The 22,738-nt window shown below is 35.1% G+C and overlaps 1 protein-coding gene across 4 annotated transcripts; it reads right to left on the bottom strand.

Moving 5' to 3' along the window:
- Positions 1-1,275: 1,275 nt before the first annotated feature.
- Positions 1,276-6,881, bottom strand: LOC114754686 (glucose-6-phosphate 1-dehydrogenase, chloroplastic). 4 transcript variants are annotated; one of them, XM_028943493.1, is made up of 10 exons: positions 6,586-6,881; positions 5,234-5,424; positions 5,058-5,152; positions 4,839-4,953; positions 3,852-4,057; positions 3,616-3,765; positions 3,418-3,538; positions 2,846-3,075; positions 2,558-2,758; positions 1,276-1,949 (listed from the first exon to the last, which is right to left on the bottom strand). In XM_028943493.1, exons 1-10 carry the CDS (start codon positions 6,767-6,769, stop codon positions 1,700-1,702), a joined length of 1,743 nt encoding a protein of 580 aa, XP_028799326.1. In that variant the 5' UTR covers positions 6,770-6,881; the 3' UTR covers positions 1,276-1,699. The 4 variants fall into 4 exon arrangements, with proteins under 4 accessions (XP_028799326.1, XP_028799327.1, XP_028799328.1 ...); XM_028943494.1 differs by having other exon boundaries at positions 5,234-5,418; XM_028943495.1 differs by having other exon boundaries at positions 5,234-5,415; positions 6,586-6,880.
- Positions 6,882-22,738: the final 15,857 nt, after the last annotated feature.

The following is a 22,738-nucleotide window of genomic DNA, read 5'->3' as shown; positions in this document are numbered from 1 at the left end:
TGTACTAGTTAACCTAAGTTTATGGAAAATTACATACCATACATTAGCATCCATCTTGCACATGTATGTGGTAACGTTTGCTACTGAGATTTTTCTGAATCCCACTCTCCCTTAACCAACCATAATAGGTGTAAAGACCATGGGAGGAGAAACCAAGAAGTCGAAGTGCAAGAATAAAGAGAAGAAGATAGAAATAAATATTACGTTCTGTTATGTAATATGTTATGATGATATATTCATAAATATACTGTAGACAATATGCATTGATATGTACTTCTGAATGAGATAATGTATAGGAATGGCTAGTGCATGAATAGAAAGGTATTATGCAAGGAAAGAATTGATTATGAATTATTAATGCAAGTTAGTGGGATAAAGCATCCTTAAAGGAGCCACGAGTTAGTGATAGAGTGGAGGTGAGGCAAACGATTGATTCTGCCAATAAAATTTGGTATGGTTAAAGTACACATCCTGAGTTTTAAAGTCACCTAAAATAGATGTGTGCTAAAAGTTATATTTGATCAAAGTTAGGGCAGAGAAACTAGAACGTACAGTTTTAACCATATAAATAGTAAATTTCAATGAATAAACTGTACAAATTGGTAAGGGTTAAGTCGAGTTTTATATTTTTTCCCTATACAGAACTTAAAGAGCTTTAAATAGAATTTTGAACCACCTCAATATGATTTTTCTATAATTATTTATGATATTTCAAATTTGGATAAAAAAATAAATTTTCAATCTACGTATTTGTTTTATGAATCGCTTGAATTATAACACTTCCAAATGCATACTCTGAGGGGTTAAAGGAAGGATGTTTCATTTCTCACTTTCCTCACGCTACATTCTCTCCCTATCCTCTTCATCTTAGATATTCATCATGATCACAGTTTCAACGTTCACCAAAAGGGGTATTTGAATTAGCTATTGGAAAATAATTTTTGTAAAAAAGTGATTTTGATAAAATGAAAGTGTTTGGATAGTTATTACTTGGACCACTTTTTTAATGTTCAAATTACAAAAAAATGTATATAAATAATAAATAATATATGTACACATGTAAGATGATCTTATTATTTATGTAATTAATTATTAATTTGTGTCTATATTTATAAAACCATGGTTTTCCACCCAAAAAGTAGAAAAAATTAGCTTATTGAAAAACGATGGTTTTAGTCTTGAAGCCATGGTTTTGGCATAATAATCAGTTATTGGGTTTAAAGCCATCAGACTGAAACTCCCCTTGCATACAAGAACATAATGAAAAGACACGTCTAAAACTGAACCTGAATTTGGTTTCATTGATGCAGCTGTCTTTTACTGCTATACACATATTACCCAACTAAACCGACCCGCCTTCTTCTAACCATCATTATACATATAAAACTAAAATCATTATTCACACAATTTTTTTAAAACAAAAATTATGCATCTCGTGCTAACAGCTAGTTGTTTGAGGTAAAATCTGGTGTTTTTACATCATGAAACATCTTATTATGCCAAGGGGGGAGACTGAGAGATGTTATCTAATTAATAATCAGAATGTCTATTCACGGTAAAGCTCTGGTGCAACCGATGAGTCTTCAGAAATGGATTCTACAAGTGTTTTAGAGGTCCAAAAAAGGTTCAAATGAGTGATTCCATCTCCTTTCTCTGATTATGTTCACCTCATTTCCAGTTTTTAATTTGATCCAAATTCTTAATCTTCATTACCAAGATCTCCCCACCTTACGTTGTGCTTTGCAGCAAGATAGTGAGCCCCAACTGGTCCTCTGCTGCCATAGGGGTAGAGCTCAGGAGCAATCTTCTTGTTCTCAAGTTCTTTCAGCAAAGGGGTGAAAAGTGCCCAAGCTGCATCAAGCTCATCACTTCTGATGAACAATCTTCGCTCGCCTTCTATCGCATCCAAAAGTAACCTCTCATATGCATCCGGTATTTCACTTGGATACCTTCACATTAAGTATGAGTGTTACAATAATGCTGTTGTAAGAATCTCCAAATGAGGCATAATCCAGACTAGACATAAATATGAAATATATAAGGGAGTGTTTGACCTGAGATGAATGGAGAAGGGAAGGATGTATAAGGCGTAATTTGGAATACCTTCTTATCTTGATTTAGATCTAAGCAAAATATTTCCTTCCCTCCCCTTACCCTCCGTTCTCCTCAGTCAAATCATGCCTAGAGGAAAAAGTTAACTCCAACGTATTGCAGGTACGGTAACATCACATGCATCAGTTTTCTTTCTTCTTCTTTTTTTTTTTTTAAATTAAATTTTAGCCTGAATCTGTTAAGTTCATCCGTTCCACGGTGTCACCTCTGAACAGCTCGGAAACTCGCACATACACAGAAAACAAATTATGATGCAATTAAGTTTTCTACGATCATGAACTCATGAAGCTTGGTTCTTCAATATTAGTTATTTTAACAAGTGAACTAATCATGAATGGATGAATTATTATGATTATTATTATTAATTATAAACAATCTACAACTCTTACATTTAAAGCCGATTCAGTCAAATGTATTCAGTAATATATATCGGCAATATTTATACCTTGCTCGGAAAAGCAAATTTAGATCACTTCTGTCTAGTCTCATCCCCAGGCCAGGAACTTTGTTATTGATCTTCAAATATATAGCTTCATCAGGCTGCACACGAAGTACGAGCTCATTTGTAGCCTTGTCCAGGTCTGTTCCGAAATTTCGCTTGTACAAGTTACCTGGTACATGTCGGAACTGTACTCTGATTTCTGCACTGGATACATGTTTGGACTCCTTTAGGAACTATAACTTGACAAACTCGTAATCCTTCTAAAGAAGTTTGCAAAATATACATATATACCGCTTAGTATGGAGAGCCTTGCCAGCTTTCATAAGGAAAGGAACACTATCCCATCTAGCATTGTCGATAAAAAGAGCTGCCGCTGCAAATGTTGGGGTAATACTGCCATTTGGAACTGTTGGGTCATCTGTGTAGCCAGGATATGACTTGCCACCCTTGCTGTGGCCCTTGTATTGACCAACAACAACATTTTCAAGTTGCAGTGGTCTCATTGATCTTAGAACCTTCACCTGATTTACAATTATAATAGATCAATACATGAAGACACGCCAAATTCTTAAATTTTATAGCATAGGGCACGAATCATGTATTATAATATGTAAGTTTCAATATTCACAATATCTTGATGAAAATCAGAAAACACGATCAAATATTCCGCAAAGCAACTTCTACGGGTTTTGCATCTCCCACCTCAATAGCTGGCAAAGTACCTACAGTTGATTATAAAATGGGTAACAAAAACGGGTGTTGCGAGGAAGAAATGAAGTAACTGCAGCAATGCATAGAGAGACCATGATATAGAAAGTTGAACCAAAATATGAGGTAAGGATATTTACAAGAGACATAGTTACCTTTTCATTTCTGATGTCCTCAGCATCCAAGCTGACAGGAGTTTCCATTGCAAACAGTGCTAGTATTTGTAGAAGATGATTTTGCATTATATCTCTTATTATTCCATAGTTATCAAAATAGCTAAAGAGAAATAAAAAAGAGAAGTTAGGTTAGTGACATGTAATTTTCTCAAGTACCTTAAACACTATAGGACTCACCCCCCTCTCCCCTCTGTTCCAAAATCTTCAGAAAATATGAATTGCACATTGCGAATGTAGTTCCGGGACCATAGAGGCTCAAAAACAAGATTTGAAAAGCGAAGCACAGACAGGTTCTCCACAAGCTCTTTACCCAAATAATGATCAATCCTGAACAGTTGTCAATGACTTCAAACATTTCTCTATGGCCGGGCAAGATATTTTTTTCAAAAAGAAAAACAGGGAGCCAAACGCACCTAAATATTTGTTCTTCAGTGAGGTACTGCTTCAAACATCTCGTTAGCTCACTAGAGGATTCTGAATCACGACCAAACGGCTTTTCAACAATAACCCTCGTCCAGCCCTTTTCTGATGATGCTTTGTGGCTGGCACATCGCACTGCATCTACAAATATGTTTGGAGGTACAGACAAGTAAAACAACCTGTTTGAGAGGCTTCCGCCCTGAAATAAACCGTTGTCAAGTATTAGCAAGACACAATTTTCAATTCAGCTGACTAGGAGGGAGAACATATGAATAATAGACACACAAAAAATAATTATGTCCATGTCTGGCATATGTTGGAAACTCATGTTAGGCATGATGCAACAATTTATATTATACATGGACACTTCAGACTTCATTGTGCTGTGGCATACGCATTAGTGTCGTATCCCATGTTCATATTTTGTCCATGCTCTCTAGGCAGGAACCTATTACGCAAACTCTAATTTAGTATGTTGATGAACCCATAGATGAATTAAGTCACATAGAAAATGCTTTCGACTTAATGACTGATAAAATACCTAAAAACTTCTGCACCCTAGTACCCTGCCATTAATAACGAGAATATACTGAACTTCATTAAAAAGTTGTTCTCTCTCTCTCTCTCTCTGTGGCCCGATACCAGTTCAACATCAGCAACCTACTATTGGGAAATAAGCAAGAGTAAGACAGTTCATGGTCATTTAAGTTTTACAAATACTTATGTTAAGATTAAATAAACAAATAGAATGTCTAAGCAGTTAGCAGATATATCACCTGACTCTTTATAATACATTTAATGGTCATTAATTAAATTTATGACCTTAAAAAATTTTGGTGTTATAATAACTTTATGATGACATTAAGTACCGGCTGGCAAACTCCAACATTCTATAAATGGCTATCCCTGCTTTGACCTCAGCTCTGCAGTCATTGTGTGAGACGGGGAGAAAAAATTAGAAGATAGAGTAGATATATGACCTCTTTTTCTTTCAGCTTGCAGTCGAGTTCTGCAAAGTGATTCTCAGAGTTGTACTGACCAGAATGATAAAAGCATCGTTTCAGGAACTGATCCATTTTATCTTCACAATTTTCCCTGTAATCTCAACTTGCCTCAATGTAATACCAAATGGAATCAAGTAGGGAGAAAGAAAATATTGTCACGTCATGCCGTCATGTTACATTCACGGGAATAAATACCTCTTATCAATTCTGCATGTTAAAGTTTTGCTGATTGAGTTCCTTAACTCTTCAGTGGTCATTTTAGTTCGAGCATATCCAAATATAATGAAATTCTGCATAAACATCACGAACATGGAACCTCAGGTTTTGTGCTGCAAAATATTTAAGCATCACCGCCAAGCAAAAGGCCAAACCTCAGGAAGACAATCTTCATAGTAAAGAGCAAAGAGTGCAGGAAAAATTTTCTTTTTGGCAAGGTCTCCAGAAGCTCCAACAACAGTAATGCTAAGATTGGATTCTGTTGATTCTGAGACAGACAACGGAAATGATTCTTCCACTGTTTGGGGGTTATTGTGTTCTATGGGCAATGCATTTCCTGCTAAATCTATTTATAAGTATGCAGTAATGCATAATTAGCTAAGTAAATTCAGTTATGAAAAAATGCACAAGTATTCAACACTCAACATTTATGGAAGAAAATTCCATAGACATACAAAATGGTGCTTCAAATAAAATATGTGTTCAGAGCAACAAGACACTATGAAGGTCCTTAAATTCCAAAGTGCTTGGTATCTAATAGCAGATTTGAAAAATAACTTTTTTTTCATATAAATCATTTTTAGAAGCATAAAGGGAGCATCACTAATAGGGTAATCAGCTCGACCTTCAATTTGCGTAAAAGTTAATAACATTGAGAACTCTACCAATGTTGCAATCTCAAACTGAGGCCAAAACAGTTATGAACTGTACACAGACTGATGGCATATGGGGACACCAAGGAACCAAGCGGGTAAAATGGGGAGGAGAGTACGGAAAGTTATTATAGAATAGCAATGAGAAACGTGGATATTCTCGACTTGAAAAGAATCGAAACTAAGGAGGAACAAAGATAAGAAGATGTAACAGATTGCCTCTCAACATAAAGTCTGGCTCAATTATAGTTAAAACTCTGAACACCAATTAAGAATACAATAAAGAACTTTTAACACCTATTGGTTTCAATATTAATTGTAGCAAGTACTAAGAGTGAATGAGCTGACTTGAGTACAAGATAATAATAAGAGAAGCAATAAGATTAAGAATGTTATTCCAGCTAGAAGGGGAAAAGGTTGTTTAAAAAAACAAGAACAGTTGTTTGTTATGAGAAGGAAACCAACTTCAGAAATCCAAGATTATGACTTATTGTTATAGTTATTCTAAACAAGCTGCACCTCTCATTATATCAGGACATAATAACAAAACGGGTGAATGCATCGGACAATATCAAATAATTAATAATATATATTAATCTTTCTATTGAAATATATTTGATTTTCATTAAAAAAAATTATACATTGCAAAAACCAAAAAGTAGCGACTCAATGATAAAATCTTCTAGCAAAATCTGAACAGGGTTCTCACCACCACGGTAGATCATCCAATTAAAGACGTTTTAACGGAGACCAAACGAAGTTTATGCTTCATAGTATCAAGAAAATGTAATCAAGAAATTAAAAGCAAAACAGAATGTTAATTGGGATCAAAATATATCTTAACCAATTCTCACCATCCTGGGACGAAACAGCATTTAGTGGATTCCCATTTGAACAATTGAGCCGAAAACGGTTTCTGTCCTGGGTTCTTGAGCGAATAGGAGAGTTCCATAGTGGAGAAGGGATGCTCTCATTTCTTACAGGAAACGACGTGACAATGGCTGAAAGGGGATTGTGTTGACTGAGATAAGATGCCATGCGATATTCCCTATGAACGATTGAAGTTCGATTCAGTGAAGAAGAATCATACAAGCAAGGAATTCGATCCGGGACCCATATGGGTTTAGTGCCGGACTTGTAATAAAAGCTTACAGTCGATCGTTGAAGGAAATGGATAGACTAATCTAATCATCTTTCGTGTCTTCGTCTGTTTTGTTATTATGTATTTGAGGAACGTTAATCATCTTTCGCGTCTTCATCTCGTTTCTTCAAATGAGTTTTTTTTTTTTTTTTTTTTCTGGGGCAAATTCAAATATGGTATTTGAAGAACGTTAATTACTGTTAATCATCCTAAAGACTAAGAATTTTGGAAATTTTAAAACAACGATTAAATTTCTTTTAAGTAAAACATTTTCAAGGCAATTTTCTTGAAAAAATTTCAAAAAATGACACCTAAATTTACAAAACTCCAAATGGTCACTTAAACTAGCAAAATTCCAAATTAGTCATAATGATTAAATTAAAATTTTGAGATGTTATTGAATTTATAATGTTGCTTTTTATTTTTTATTTTAAAAGAAAACCCTCAAGTCACTCTCACTAACCGACACTGGAGTTTAGTTGGCTGCCGATCCCCAAAGCTTCAACAAATGGCCGTCGACCAACAACTGTTTTTGTGATTTTTTCAACTTTTATAACATGATTAACAACTCTTGTAACGATATTAACAACTTTATTAACACTATTAAATACACTTTTTTTAGGTTTTTAAACTGAAATGTTTTTAATATTCATAACACGATTAATAACTCTTATAAATATATTTGCAACTTCATTAACGCTATTAACCTCATGTTTTTTGGGTTATTAAATTGGGATTTTTTTGGACTTTCATAATGTGAAAGATATGTGATTAATAGCGTTAATGAAGTTGTGAATATTGTTACAAGAGTTATTAATCACGTTGATTTGACCATATTTTCACACTCTTTCTTGAGTTATTTTTAAGGTTTTTGAAGTGTTTTCATACAGTTCTTGTCTATCTTTGAGCCAATTTTTTGCATTTAATTCATGCTTTTTCAAGTGTCTTTAATGACTCTTAGCTGATTTTCATTTACCTTGGATCATGAAGAGTTAAATATTATAAGAAATTATGTTGATGTTATAGGTAAATGAAAGGATCTGGAGAGCTAAAGAAGGAGTTAAAGACCTTAAAATGCATCATGGGAAGCTTAAAGTGAAGAAGGATGCAGAAATCCAAGTCAAGAAAAGAACATGAAGGAATCACCCTCACTAGACACCATTGTCACAGCACAATATATGCAGCGAAGCCTTCAAATTCTTGATAATCCCTCTCGGTATCACTTCGTCGTGGAGAAGTGCTTCTAACAGCAAAACGCAGAGTTTCAGTTAGTTGACATTAAGGGCTTCCAAATTAGGTTAAAGGCTCGAAAATTGATACAACCAGCTGTCAGACATTATCCAGCTTTGGCCTCCATCATTCCCTCTTAACTCTCCACTACTTCCACCCAGAAATTCTTCATTTTTACATCATCTCACAATCAATATCTCAATTCTACACTGATTATTCTTCACCATTCCATCTCTAGACCACCTTTCCATACCTATTTCATCATCCATGACTGTTAAGAGTGCTAAAAGGAGCAAGATTGGAGCTATGAGTGGTTGAAGTTGGTGATCTTTAGTAAGCGGAATGCAAGCTTGAGCTCATAAACTGCACTGGGGAGTTTCTTATTTCAATCTTTGTGATTATATATATTTGAACTTCTAGATTTAGGGTTAAGTGCTAAATTTACCATCTTGGATAATTGATCAGTTTTTCCTTGTGATTGATTTATTTGTATTTGAACAAAATGATGTAATGTGTTTCTGATTTATATATGGCTTTATCTTTTTACCTTTGGCTTTTGATTGATTGCAATGATTATTGTTAGTTGATTGATTACCATTGACTCTTGTGCACTGATTAGTAATCAAGAGAAAACACTGTATCATCTCCTTTATTTACACCCTAAGTGGTTTTTATAACAATGTTTTGAAAAGGTGTTATTCATTTTGATCAAAGTGGTTTTCACTAATTCAAGCATCGGACCTAAATGATTATTTAAGATTTTAATTCAAACTTAGTGGTTTTAAAGTCCCAAATATTTTGAAAGAGCAAGGATAACACAATCCCCGTTGCCAAAGTCATCTTTATTGAATCCCTTTAATCCAAATTATTCCTTTGCATTACCAAAACATCAAAAACAAGTATTCCTTTTGTATTATTCTTTTTCGTTTTTCTCAATATGATTTTGAACAACCAAACCCCAATTTTACAAGTTTTCTTAGACACTTAGCTATTAGGTTTCAATTAAGGCTCCATGAGTGAAACGACCCAAGGTTGTGCAACTATAGTACAATCCTTGGTTAATTTGTGATCTTGACTTCCAAGGCGTTGGAATTCGGTCAAATCAATGGCGTCATTGTCAGGGAGTTGTTAATTTGACTCTCTTGTAGCCAAGCGTCAAACCCTTGTTTAATTGGGAGAAGAGCTTGATAGATTGCATCGCATTTAGGGTAGTTGCATTTAGTTATTTTCATAAGGGATAAAGGTCATTTTTGCCCCAGAAGTTTTCATAAAGGAGCACTGGCTGCCAGGAAGTTTTTTTAAGCGCAATGTAGCCCTAGAGGTTACAAAAAGGTAGCAATGTGAACCTATTTAGATGAAGACATAATGTTTTACATTAAGCAACATTGTATGGCATGAAGGAGCATCCTTGCGAATGATGTGGCATTTAGTTGGATGGGAAATATGGAGGCAGGATGGACACTTGTAAAATGAAGTGAAAAATGGAGAAGGAAAACAACAAAAAATTTGAGGGAGGAAGACGAAACGATTTTGGAAGTTTTAGCTGTCGAGGGAGAAGGAATTGTTGTGCTAGGGTTAGACAAAGTGTGAAGTGTGAGTGAGATCAGAGAGCAACAAATCTTAGTGGCGTTAGGGTAAGGAAAGGACGAGACGAGCATAAAGATTCTTTGGGAGACAGGTAACAATGGAATCTATTTTATTATTGGTATGAAAAAGTGTGATTAGAAGCTTTTTTTATCCGGATGGTGAAAGTTCATATTAGCCTTTTGTTTTCTGTTCATTAGATTTTTTGTTGATTAGTTGTTTTCTGGTAATTAATCTTGAGTTTAAGGTGGTGACGTGTCAGATAATGAGAAGGGTGGTCCTGATGGTAGTCCCAATGTTGGTCCCGAATTTGGTGTCGATTATTGGTGTTATCTGGATAGTTTGTTGTGAGTTTAATAAGAGGAAGAAAGAGTGGAAAGAGACAAAAGAGTGTCTATGTGAGCGACATGAGTCGATTGTGGCTTCTATTGTAGCATCTAGGTTGACAAGAGAAAAGTGTACAGAGGGTGTCCATAGGGAAGGTGAAATCCAATTAGATAAAGGGAAAGGGAAGTGTGTTAAAGAAGACAATGGTGGTGAAAGTGGGCATAGTGATGATGGGGATGATACCAAAGATGGGGATGAGATGGATTGGAATTAAAAAATATGCTTCTTAGATACTTTGAAAGCTAAATTGATTGAGACGGAAGGAAATACAAGAGCAATATGGGGATGTGGTTAAGGGAAAGCAGGGGTCAGAACACATCTAATAACACAGATGTATATGATAGGATTGAAATCTATCACGATAATGGACAAAATGTGTCACACCCCAAGTTTTGGGCCTAAGAATACACGGATTAGCCTAAGATAGGTAGGCTACTAAATCCATATGACCAGGAGTCCCAGAAATGTAAAAGGAATGTTGAAGGGTTTCAGGGACTAAACTGTAAATAGAGAAAGTTCTAAGAACTAAAATGTAAAGAAAGTTAGAGGCTCCAGTGAAGTCTCAAGGCCCATAAATGAGAAAAGAGGTTAGTTTAGATCAAATGTTATGATAGAGGCCATAATAGGGTGATTTATGAGGTTTACTTGACCAAGGGCAAAACCATAATTTTGGAAAGTTTCGGGTCAGGAATGGGTAAAAATGGAAGTAATACTGAAAAAATTCTAGAAAATTTCAAAAAATAGAAAATGACATTTTAAGGCCTGTATATGAGGGAAAATGATGAAAATGCCCTTGAGTTGACTTAAAAGGAATTTATAAGTTTATGGCTCAGTTTGAGATGTAGATGTAGATTTAATTGTTCGAGTCATAAAGAAACCTCAGAAAATTATGATAAAATGGGGATGTATGATCTAAGAGGCTATAGAATTTATAAAATTAGTCTCAAGCCTTGAAGGCCAACAGAAAGGCTTTAATATTTTTTTAAGGCTAAAACTGCAGTTTATGGGTTTGTTATGGGAAATTTAAAAAGAAATGCTTATAGTCTAAGTTATGATATGAGAAAATTTATAGATTTTCTACAGAATTAAAAAATTTTATGGTATAAATAGATGAATTTTTGGAGTTCAGGATTAGATAAAATACTCCAGTCAAATGTTAAATAATTAATATCTCTTAATTAGGAAACAAAGTTAGAAAATATCTTAGATATTTTGAGGAAGACAAGTTCAACTTGAATTCTCTTCTTCTTTCCCATGTGCTTCATTTATACGGGTGATGAGTCATCATATGAGTCACCACAAGATATTTTATGGGCAGTAAAAAAATTAGAATGCAATACGGGTAAGTGTTAGTTCCCTATCTACTCGATAGAGTAAAATTTCTACTATATGACTCAATAAGGTTGACTAATTGGTCAATAGTGTTGACTTTTTTTCCCCTCTGCTCCTCTAAGGTGGCGCCATATATGTGCCTTTTATTGGCCAATATCAATTATTAAAAATACCTAGAAATCTCAGAAAATTATGAAAAATTAAAGGAAATTCATTTAGGAATTATGGAGATTTATAAAATTATTTCCAACCCTAAATGATGAGGAGGTTAGCTTTAATTAAATTTAAAGCTAAATTAATATCGGTAGATTGTCTATTTTTACAGAAACGGTAATTTAAAGAGTTATATAGGGAGAAAAATTATGAAATTAATCAAGAAAGTTCCCTTTACTGAGATGTAATTAATGGTGATCTGATATAAGGGTTCTGAGATACTAGAATTTTTGACTATCAGATAAAATAAACTAATATTATATTACGATTCAGTAGACTATCAAGACAACTGGGCTGGTAAAATTTCTGACAGAATGTCAAGGACACATGTCATGCCCAAATTGGCCAAGAAAGGAAAAAATAAAATAAAAAGAAAAAGGAAAAGAAAATACTAAATCAAGTTAGATTAAAATTTAATTAGGAATAAGTAAAATGATTATGGTTAAGTCATCTTCCGTAGGATCATGACATGTGGCAAACATGGTTCATTGGATGGCTAGGATTTAACCATCTATCTTTGAAAAGTCAAAAGTTTCTAGAAGGGTAATTAGCCAAGTTAATCAAGGAATTAAGAGAGTTAACCTTGATTAAAGCCTAATTAATCTTAATGGATAAGAAAGATGACATAAGCCCTAATGACTCACCATCCAAGTGTCAACATATTAAGCCACATAGCCTAAGATTTGTACATGTGGAAAGAGGTAAAAATTGGAGGGCTAAGTCTTATGCAAAAAGGGCAAATGTGGAATTAATGAAAAAGGAAGCCTATAAATACCCCCTCCCACATGTTCATTTTGTGTGAAGCCTTTCAAGTAGGAAACCTCTTGCAAATTTTCATTTAGAGAGAGAAAGAGAAGATTTCTAGTGAGAGAAAGTCATTTGGAAGCAAGGTAAGCTTCTACAACTCTCCTATTTCAAGTATAATAATGATATACGGGTTTTGTGCTATTTTAATGATGATGGAAAGTCATTTTCCTAAGGGGAAGTGCTGCCCAAATTTTATCAAAATGATAGGGAATGGTTTAGATGAAGTATGGTTAAGATTAAGCATGGTTAAAGGTTAAGAATTAAGTGATTACATGTCAGTTTTGTTGAGAATCCTTTTCCCTATAATTATATATGTGGTTCGGCCAAATTGAGAAATGCAAGATGAGCAACCTTATAGCAACCCCAGTATGTGTGATGTTTGTCAAATAGGTCATGATAATGGAGAAAATGATGGGGTGGAAGATATAAGTGAAGGTGATAATGAAGCTGAAGATGAAGATGATAAGAGTGAATATGGTGATAGTGAAGGTGATAAGAGTGAAGAGGATGATAGTGAAGATGAAGATTTCTCCCCAAGAGATGATGAGTTGCTTGTAGATGATGGTGATGAAGATTCTAAGGAGGAGGACTTGTTTAATGAAGTGGGCCCAAGTGATACTAATAAGCCTTTTGTAGAAGTGAGAGCCCATAAAGAAGCAACCGGGTCTGAAGATAGGCTATTTTTCATGCTGGGATATACATATGCAAACAAAGCTGAGTTGGTAGGAGTAATAAATAACTATGCCATTAAGCTTGGAGTGAAGTTGAGGCTAGCTAAAAGTGAGCCGTTCAGTGTAAAAGTTCTATGCAAGGATGGGTGTCTATTTGTGCTATATGCATCAAAAGAAGGGACAAATTTGGGGCTAGTAGTAAAGACCTTTTGCCTAGAACACAGATGCGGTAGGGTTTTCAAGAGCACTAAGGCTTCAATAAAGTGGATTGCAAACTATTTTAAGAGGAAGATCCAAGAGAGGCCATAGTACAAGATTACTAACATGAAGAAGGACATGGAGGATGAGTTGAAGCTTCATGTAAGCATTTATAAATGAAAATGGGCGAAGAAAATAATCATGACATAGATAGAGGGAAGCTATATTGATGAGTACAATAACCTGCAAGCTTATTGTCATGAGCTCAAAACATCCAATCTTGGATTGGATGTCTCTCTTGAATTGAGTAAATATGCATTAAATAATGGAAAAAAGGTGTTCAGTAAACTTTATATATGCTTTAATGCTTTAAAGGTAACTTTTTAATTTTATGTTGGTGATTTTTTAATTTTTTAAATCTATGGTGGTAATTACATTTTGACGTGGTGTCTTGTTTTGTTAATGCTGCTAAGACTGGATGGAAGGCAGAGTGTAGGCTAATAATAGGAGTTGATGGGACCTTTTTAAAGGGAAATGCCAAGGGTATAATGCTAACAGCGACTAGCTTAGACGCTAATGATAGCTTGTATCTCATAGCATTTGGGGTCACCCAAAAGAAAAATACTGTAAATTGGAAATGTTTTTTCCAATGGTTACAAAAGTCATTGGATCTAAACAATAGGGAGCGTGTGACCATTATGTCTGATATGCAAAAGGTTTTTTCTTATCATATTTATCATTTGCATACAACTGTTTCAATTATCATAAAACATAAATTCTCTTCCAATGGTGTAGGGGTTGCATTTAGCTGTGTCGGATGTATTACTAGAAGTTGAGCATAGATTGTGTGCAAGATACATTTATGCTAATTGGAGCAAGAGATGACATGGTGGTCATTTGAAGAAGATTTTCTTTACATGCGCATGGAGCACATTTGAGGAGCAATTTGATGACAATTTATGAGCACTAGGAGCTTTAGGCAAAGAAGCAGCACAGGCAGTTGTGAGTTATCCTCCTGCTACATGGGTAGGAGCATTTTTTAGTACTCGGTGTCTGTCTTGGATTGTTGATAACAATTGCAATGAGAGTCTTAATGCCTGGATTGAGTTTAGATATTTGCCTATAATTAGGATGATAGATGGGATTCAGATAAAGATGATGTCTAACTGGGCTGAGGTTGAGAGGCTAGTAGAAAAGAGGAAGGAAAATTTTAGCCTTAAGTCTATTACTTTGTTTGAGGAGAATAGGAAATTATCCGTGTATTGTAGGGTTGCCTTTAATAGTGATGATGGGTATAAGGTAAATGAGGGTGACAATAGGCATATTGTGTTCATGAATAGAAACCAATGCACGTGTAGAGCATGGGACTTGATTGGTATCCCTTGTCAACATGCTCTTTGTGCACTACACCATGCAAAATTGGACCCAGTAATTCTGATTTCATGATACTATCACAAGGATGCATATTTGGGTAGTTATAGGGCAAAATTTACACCAGTGAAGGGCAAGGCGTTCTGGGGTATTCATAGGTTCCAGCCGTTGGAACCACCTCCACTATCCAACGTGCCAGGAAGACCAAGGAAGAAGAGGATAAGGATAGAAGAGTCAGTAAGGAGAAGAAAAAACAGTAATCCAACACAACCTACACAGTAGAGTGCTCAGTAAAATCCAAATTTGCCTTTACCTACACCTGACAAATTGAGTAAAAGAGGATCTACTGCCAAATGCACCATTTGTGAAAAAGAAGGCCATAACAAAGCAACTTGTCCAGATGTAAGTACAATACTCTTTAACTGATTACTTTTTTATAACCCTGATCAGACTGGAATGTCGCCTTCCAAGTCATCAAGATTGTGATTGCACCAGATAATGCAGTATAGGACACAACCACTCATTCTTCTCGAGGAGCGCTTTATTGGAAAAACCTAGATTAAACTAGTTTTTAAAAACATAATGATTTAGGTACAAAAAAGGGGGTTTAATTTGTTCAAAAGGTGGTGTAGTAATTATAAATTGCAAAGAAGTAAATCTTTTTGCTATTTTAAATGAATGAAGGAATGATTTAGATTAAGTGAGAAAGTAATATGAAATAGACTCTTGATGATAAACACTTAGCTATCATGGCTCTTAAATTGATTTGGGAGTTTAGAAATCTCTAAGTCTGATGAAAAATCCCAAGCAATCACTTGGGTCCAATGTCTTAGTTAATGGAAACTCATTTTAATCAAAGTCAATTAACACCGTTTAAAACATTGTTAAAACCGCTTAGAGTGTAAATGAATAGATGATGCAAATGCCCTCATATTGTCTATCAACAACCCATAATACCAAGTTAACAGATTAATCATCAATGATCACTGACAATAAACTACACATAAGGATTCAAACTGATATATTATATAGATAGATCAACATTAACAGCATCTAATCCAAATACATTGTAGTAGTCTAAACACAAGATTTACAATTATAAATCAAGTCTCACATAAGTGTAGAAGATTCCTAAATCTAGACATGTTCAACACAACATTAAGCACAGGAGTAGACTATAGAAAAACTCCCTAATTAAGTCCTCGAGCTTTAGCTTCATCCTCCATTACTAAGAGGCTAAAGATTCAGCCTCTCATGTCTTCAAATTGATCGCAATCGCTCCAGGTATGAACAACGATGAGTGATGCTAAAAATAGGGTTGGAAAAATAGAGAAAAAGATGATTGAAGTGGTTTAATTGATTCAGAATTGCAAAAAAAAAAAAAGTGAGGAAAAATGAGGATTTGGGGTCTAGGATCAAGGAAGCTTGAGAGGAGTTGATAAAGGCTCATCCTTATGCAAATCTGTAGAATGGAGGAGTGTGTCTTTGTGGTGGCTGCCCCCCAGGTGTAGAAGCTGAGAAACCTATTCTAAAATGCACAGCTTCACTTAACACATTTAGGTCGCGACCTCAGAATATCATGTCACGACCTGGGAGACAGAGAGCATTCAGTCTTAACTTAGCTCCAAAACACATAGTTCCATTAAAAGGGCATCCAGGTCATGACTTCAACAGTCCATATCACAACCTGGAGAGGTAGAACACTCTAAATCTTGTATTTTGGTCCTTATAACTTCGTGGCTCCATCAATTCTCCATCTTGGGTCTTAGGTCTTTCTCTAATTGCCTGGAAAATCACAAACAAAGAGCTTTGTAAAGACTAACTGATTACATATCAAAGCAATTACAATTAAGGAGGGAAAATTGACCCTTTTTACCCCTTAAACAGTAAAATGCAATGCATGCATCAATATAATCAAATGGCTATAAATGTATGCATAACGAGGGGTAAAAGTGTTGCAAAATATTAGAAAACACTTAAGAAAACCATATAAAGATAGGGTTCTATCACTCCCTCACACTTAAACCTTTGTACTCATGGACAAAGATTTAAATCATTCTAAAGAAAGTATAGGCACAATCAAGGAAACCAGCATTCTGAATTACCCATCCAACGCTATAATTGAGACCCTTTATGGTGATGGAGCAAGCACGCACTGACCCCGCAATGCTAAAATCTATCTTAAGCATTCTAAATTTGAGCCTAAGGCCAGTGTATGGCTGTATTTGGTTTGTAACAGCATCTTTCTCACCTCTCACCTCCACAATGTTCCCAAATGCCAAGCCCTCCTCATCTACCTCCCCACCTCGGCACTCCATGATGCCATCCACACACCCAAACTCACTATCAAGCTCATACTCCCCCATCTTATGACTTATTTCTTTTGAAAGCAAATGTGCCTAAGTTTGACAATGACAACTATTTCAAATGGGCCCCGCTCTTTAAATATGATCACATTAAAAAACCCGCCCTGAAATCACCACCACCCCCACCACTAGTAGTTGATGATGGTGTAGCCCAAGCAGCTAATGCATCGAGACCAGATGGCCAGGAAGCCTAAGAACCTATCATGTTAGACACACTCGCTGATGAGCTTTGACAAGTCCCATTATTTACATATATTTCCTAGTCCAAACTTATGCTTTTGTGGATTTTAATTGTATAATTAGGCTAAGTTAGAAGTTTTTGTGCATAAGGGTATAAGAGTCAATTATGTGTTTTTATATGATGATTCTTGAGTTTATTCATTCATTATGTATCCTATAAACTTTAGATTAGATGACCATGAGCTCAATTTGGCCATTGCAGGTGATTAAAGGTTGAAGAAATCAAGGAAGAACCATTCGACCAATGGTTGCCGTGACACACTCTTACCTTCGCGGTGGTGAACATATCTAGTAAGGGATGCAAATTCACTAATCGAAATGTGTCGTTTTGGATGTGCCACGACAATCATTTTGCTTCACTGTAGCACAAGAACTAAAATCTATATTCAAAATAGCAAATCACGTGCGGCTTGGCAAAAGAAAAGAAAACCCTATTGATGCATCAACTTGCTTAGTCCACCTCGTATTTCTCCTTGGAATTTTTGTCCTAACACTGGCAGATTAGAGGGGGATAAGTTGAGATCGATTTATTAGCATCATATCACTTCTTCCTCTCTAATTTTTGCATCTCTCTCTCCCTCCCCTTCTCTCTCTGTGTTTTCTGCAATTTCTCACAGTTTTATCGCCATTTTTGTTTCTTGTCTTGAATCTACCATAGAAGGACGTCCATTGGAGCTTGGTGAAGTGAAGATGTCATCCATGAGTGGCTAGGTTTCTCATTCTTCTCTCATAGTGGCAATGGCTAGAGCTTGAAGCAACCTAGGGGAGTTTTCAACTGATTAAATCTCTTCTTCAGCTCATTACTTAGTAATTCTTAGGTCTTAAGAATGCTATTTGATGTTTAGATGGATTGTATTGGATTATATGTGTGATAGAGATTTAATCATGTATTTTTTGAATTTCAAGACTTGTGTTTGGCACTTGAGCTTTACATCTTCAATTCTTTGCAATTGACTTGGTATAGCTTTTGCTTTGGAATTGTTGAGACTATCTAATTGCAATTTAAGGTGACTTAATTGTCAGATTTCTTGTATGCATGACATACAATTCTTGATTCCAATTTTGCTAGTTGTGCTTAATCAACTTAATTGTGGTTAATTCATATCCAAGGTGGTTTAGTACGTGTTAATTTATTTAGGCCTAGACTAAGAGGTAGCTCTTAGTGTTCCAATTGCTAGCTAACTCCCAAATTATTTGAAGCAGGAAAGCCTAAGTTATTGTAAGAGAGGAACATTCATATCATTGTTAAACTCTTGTGTTTCATTCCTGTCATTCAACCAAATGAACCATCTCATTTCATTCTAAAAGATAAAATTCATAAATAACTCATTCAAATTCATTTAGAAGTATATAAAACAAAACCCTCCAAACTTGTTAAGTCTACATATAATTTACCTAGGTAATCATTTCATTTCGGCTCCTTCAAGTGATACAAGCCAGATTGTGGCACTTTATTGCATTTTTTTCGGTTATTTGTTTTGAACCCCTAAGATGACTGAAAGAGAGAGTTCAAGCTTGATGGGCTATTTGAAGACATCTACCAACTACGCCTTTAAGTCTTAGAAGACATGAAGCACTAAAAGGAGAGACACGCTAATATCTCCCTTTAGTCGCCTTAATGGTTCAAAACAAATAACCGAATAAAGATATACAATATAATGGCACAATCTAAGTTGTATCACTTTTAGGGACTGAAATGAAAATGAATACTTAGGAAAACTATAGGCAAGGTTAACAAATTTGGGGGTTTTGTTTACTTCTAAGTGAATGTAAATGACTTGTTTGTGAATTTTCTCTCCAAGAATGAAATGGAATGGTTAGATTGAGTAAATTGACAGAAATTAAACCAAGACCTCAACAATGAAATGGATATCCCTCTCTCACAATGACTCAGGCTTTGCTCACTTCTAATGATATGGGAATTAGCTAGCAATAGAACACTGAGAGCCAATTGAAATCAAGAATTGCATTTAACACACAAAGAAATCTGACAACTAAGCCACCTTATATTGCCATTAGATAGTCTCAACAAATCCAAAGCAAAAGTTATGCCAAGTCAATTACAAAGGATTAAAGATATGAAGATCAAATATCAAATACAAGTCTTGAAATTTCACAACTGCACAATTAATTCTATATCATCGATCTAATTCAATACAATTCATCTAGTCATCAAATAGCATTCTTAAGACTTAAGAACTACTAATCAACAGAGAAGAAGAGAATTAATTAGTAAAACTTCCCTATTCAGCTCCAAGCTCAAGCCATTGTCATTGTGAGAGAGAGATTAGAACTCTAGCCACTCATGGATAGAATCTTTACTCCACCAAGCTCCAATAGACATCCTTCCATGCTAGAAAAATGGTAATGGAAATGGAAGAAAATTAGAAAATTGTAAAGAGAGAGGAGGAGAGAAAAACAGAGCCAAAGCTGGAGGAAGGTAGTAGATCTCCCTGATCTAGATGTTCTAAAGCTTATATTCCTTCAATCCTAAAGTGTTTAGATGGATTTTCGAAGGTAAGATGCCAGCTAGATAAGCAAGTGGATTACATCAACGAAATTCTCTATTTCTTCTCTAAACCCATGCGATTCTACAATTTTGAATCCAGAATTCGATGCGTTTGAATTAGTGGATTTGCATTCCTTATTCAGAGATGTCTGTCGTGATGAAGCCATAAGTATGCCACTGTAAACCTTAGCTGAATCATCTTCTTTAATTTCTTTAGCCTTTATCCACCTGCAATAGTTAGTTTGAGCTCATAGTCATCTAGTCCAAAGTGTATAAGATACATAAGAGCAAATGAATGGATAAAACTCAAGTTTATCGTATAAAAACATCTAATTGACTCTTATACCCTTGATGCATAAAAGACCTCTAACTTAGCTCAATTACTCAATTAAAATCCACAATTACAGAGGTTTGGACTAGGAAATAGAGGTGAAATATGAGACTTGTCAACTTCCCCACACTTAGTCTTTTGCACTCATGGGCAAAAGAAAGGATAAATGAACCTAATAGCTGAACCTAATGCAATGGAAAGATCAAATGAGGCTAAGAGTAATAAAGCATTTAATTCAAGTAATCATTAATTTCAACTCAACACAACTCATGAAACATTTTAATGTAAAGAAACTAACTATGGCACATAGAATGATCAAGAGAATAGAACACAAAGGACTCACAATTGGTTAAAGTGTTTCACTCATCTCACATATAACATAGGTTATTTCACTCTCATCCTCCTAATCTAGCTCCTATTATAGGATTATAAGGGTTCTACTATCTCCATAATTAGTATACTATGGATCTATGATTAAGGGGACTTTATAGTGTTGTAATGTTGGAAAATAGCCAAATGGAATGGATAGTGCAATAGGCAAAGGTTATGCAAGGGAAATGAGGAAATGATGATTCAAAACAATCACTAATAAGATTACTCATGCACTAAGGCAATTTTTCTTCTTTTATTTCTCTTTTTTTTTTATATATATTTTTTTTCATTGGCCTTTTGTTTATAGCTTTTGGCTTCTTCTTTTTTAACGGATCTCTGCTTTGCCGCGGTGAAAGTGAATCATTGCCACAATGAAAGGTGCCTGAGAGGAAGATGATCATCATTGTAAGGACTTTACCATGGCAAAATCATGAGGTGGCCGTGGCAAACTATGCCCGTATGCAAAATTATGATATATCCCTTGAAGCTTTGTCGATCCAAAATGAATTCACATACACAATAATTGCCTAGAATGATGGAATTAATGAAAATAAATGGTCTAAAGGTTTAGCAAAGGTTAGAATGATATGGTTTGTGTTTGGGTTTGAAAGGGTTTAGAAAAGAATGCCCCTATCATTTCCATAAATCCAAAGTGCTTATGTGTCACATTGATTGAACCCAATTGTTCTATGTTATTTCATATCATTTTAAGGGTATTTATCATAGATTTTGGCTCCTTTTGATGATAATTGTGCTTAATTTTGATTAAGAGTCCTTACTTTGAGTTAGTGTCTTTTTGAGGGTAAAATTGTCATAATTGGTTATTAATTGTATTCAATTGATTTCTAGGACAATTGATGCTTCAAATTGTTGCTTTTTATTGTAGGACACTTGAGAATTAGAGCCAAGATTGAAGACCAAAGCATTACACAACATGAGAGTTTCCAAGAAAATGCTGTGATGTGGCAAAAAGTCTGAAAATGTGTATCAATGACTATTCTGGAATAGTTCGTCAGGGTAAACTTTTGAGTTCACCGTGGCAAACTCTCAAAATCTCACTAGAATACCTCTCTGGAATAGTTCAAAGTTTGCCGCGGTGAACCTCTTCGTATCAGGAACGTCAGATTCGAATCCAAAATGCAAATATGGACCCTCTACTCATATGATCCGACCCAGATTGACCCCTCAAGCCCTTGGAAACCCTATTTTTGACCTAATCACTCCATTCTATCATCTCCAACACCTCTATTCTCTCATCTTCTTGCCTCTCCACCTCCATCTTCTTCGTCATCCATTTTCTTCATCTTTCCTTCACTTCATCTCATTTCCTTCCACTCCCAGCTACCATTGCCGACGGATTCACTTTAGTTGGAGCTTTTCTTGAAGCTATGGAGGGCTAGGGTTTATCAACTCTTGAAGAATGGTGGTGTGGCATGAGTTCCCAAGCTTCAAAGGGGAGTTTCAGTTTCAGTCTTTAGTTTCTAGTTATGTATTTATGATTTCCTAGGTCTAGGATTTGTAAATTCTTAGTGAGACACTTTAGTTGATTCTATAATCATTAGTTAATGATTTACTTTTGTATTTTGGATTGGTTAATATTGAATTCTGTGCTTAAATATATGTGGTCACATATATGCTTCTTTGTAACTCTCTTGATTCTCTCCTATCTTGCATGGTCATGTTTTGATAATGAGTTGATTGTGGATTACATTGAACCAATTGCATTAATCAATCTTAAATTACACATTAGGGGAGCTTAACAATGTTTTCGTTAATAAAGTTCATTGATTTAGACATTAGACTCAATAAGTTATTGAGGTTGTTATTAAGAAAACCTAATGGATTTGTGAAACTCCCAATATCTTAAGTGAACTATGATTGCCATCAAAACCATTCTCAAGAAATTTCCTGTCATTCATTTCCATTCCATCATCATCTCATCAAAAATACCAAAAATATAGTAGCTTATGTTTATTTCCATTGCATTTAGTTTAGTCATCATTCATTTAAATCTTAAAACCCAAAACCCCCTTTCATTGCATTACATGCATTTAGTCTAGCTTAGGTAATTAATAAAGGCTCCCAAAAGTGAAACGATCCGAGTTTGCACTATACTACATAGCTTGGATTTATTTTTGATTGAGAACACCAAGGCGAATGACAAAAGGCTCTCGTCACACATCCAGTATTATGATAATTAGAAATAAGAAATATTCTCAAATTATTGAGGATTAAAAATAATAAAGAGAATTTTG

This window comes from Neltuma alba, unplaced genomic scaffold (genome assembly GCF_004799145.2).
Source record: "Neltuma alba isolate B1F8T4 unplaced genomic scaffold, ASM479914v2 tig00010181_pilon, whole genome shotgun sequence".
Lineage (NCBI taxonomy): Eukaryota > Viridiplantae > Streptophyta > Magnoliopsida > Fabales > Fabaceae > Neltuma > Neltuma alba.
The sequence above is the reverse complement of the archived record's forward strand: the minus strand, read 5'-3'. Positions and strand labels throughout refer to the sequence as shown.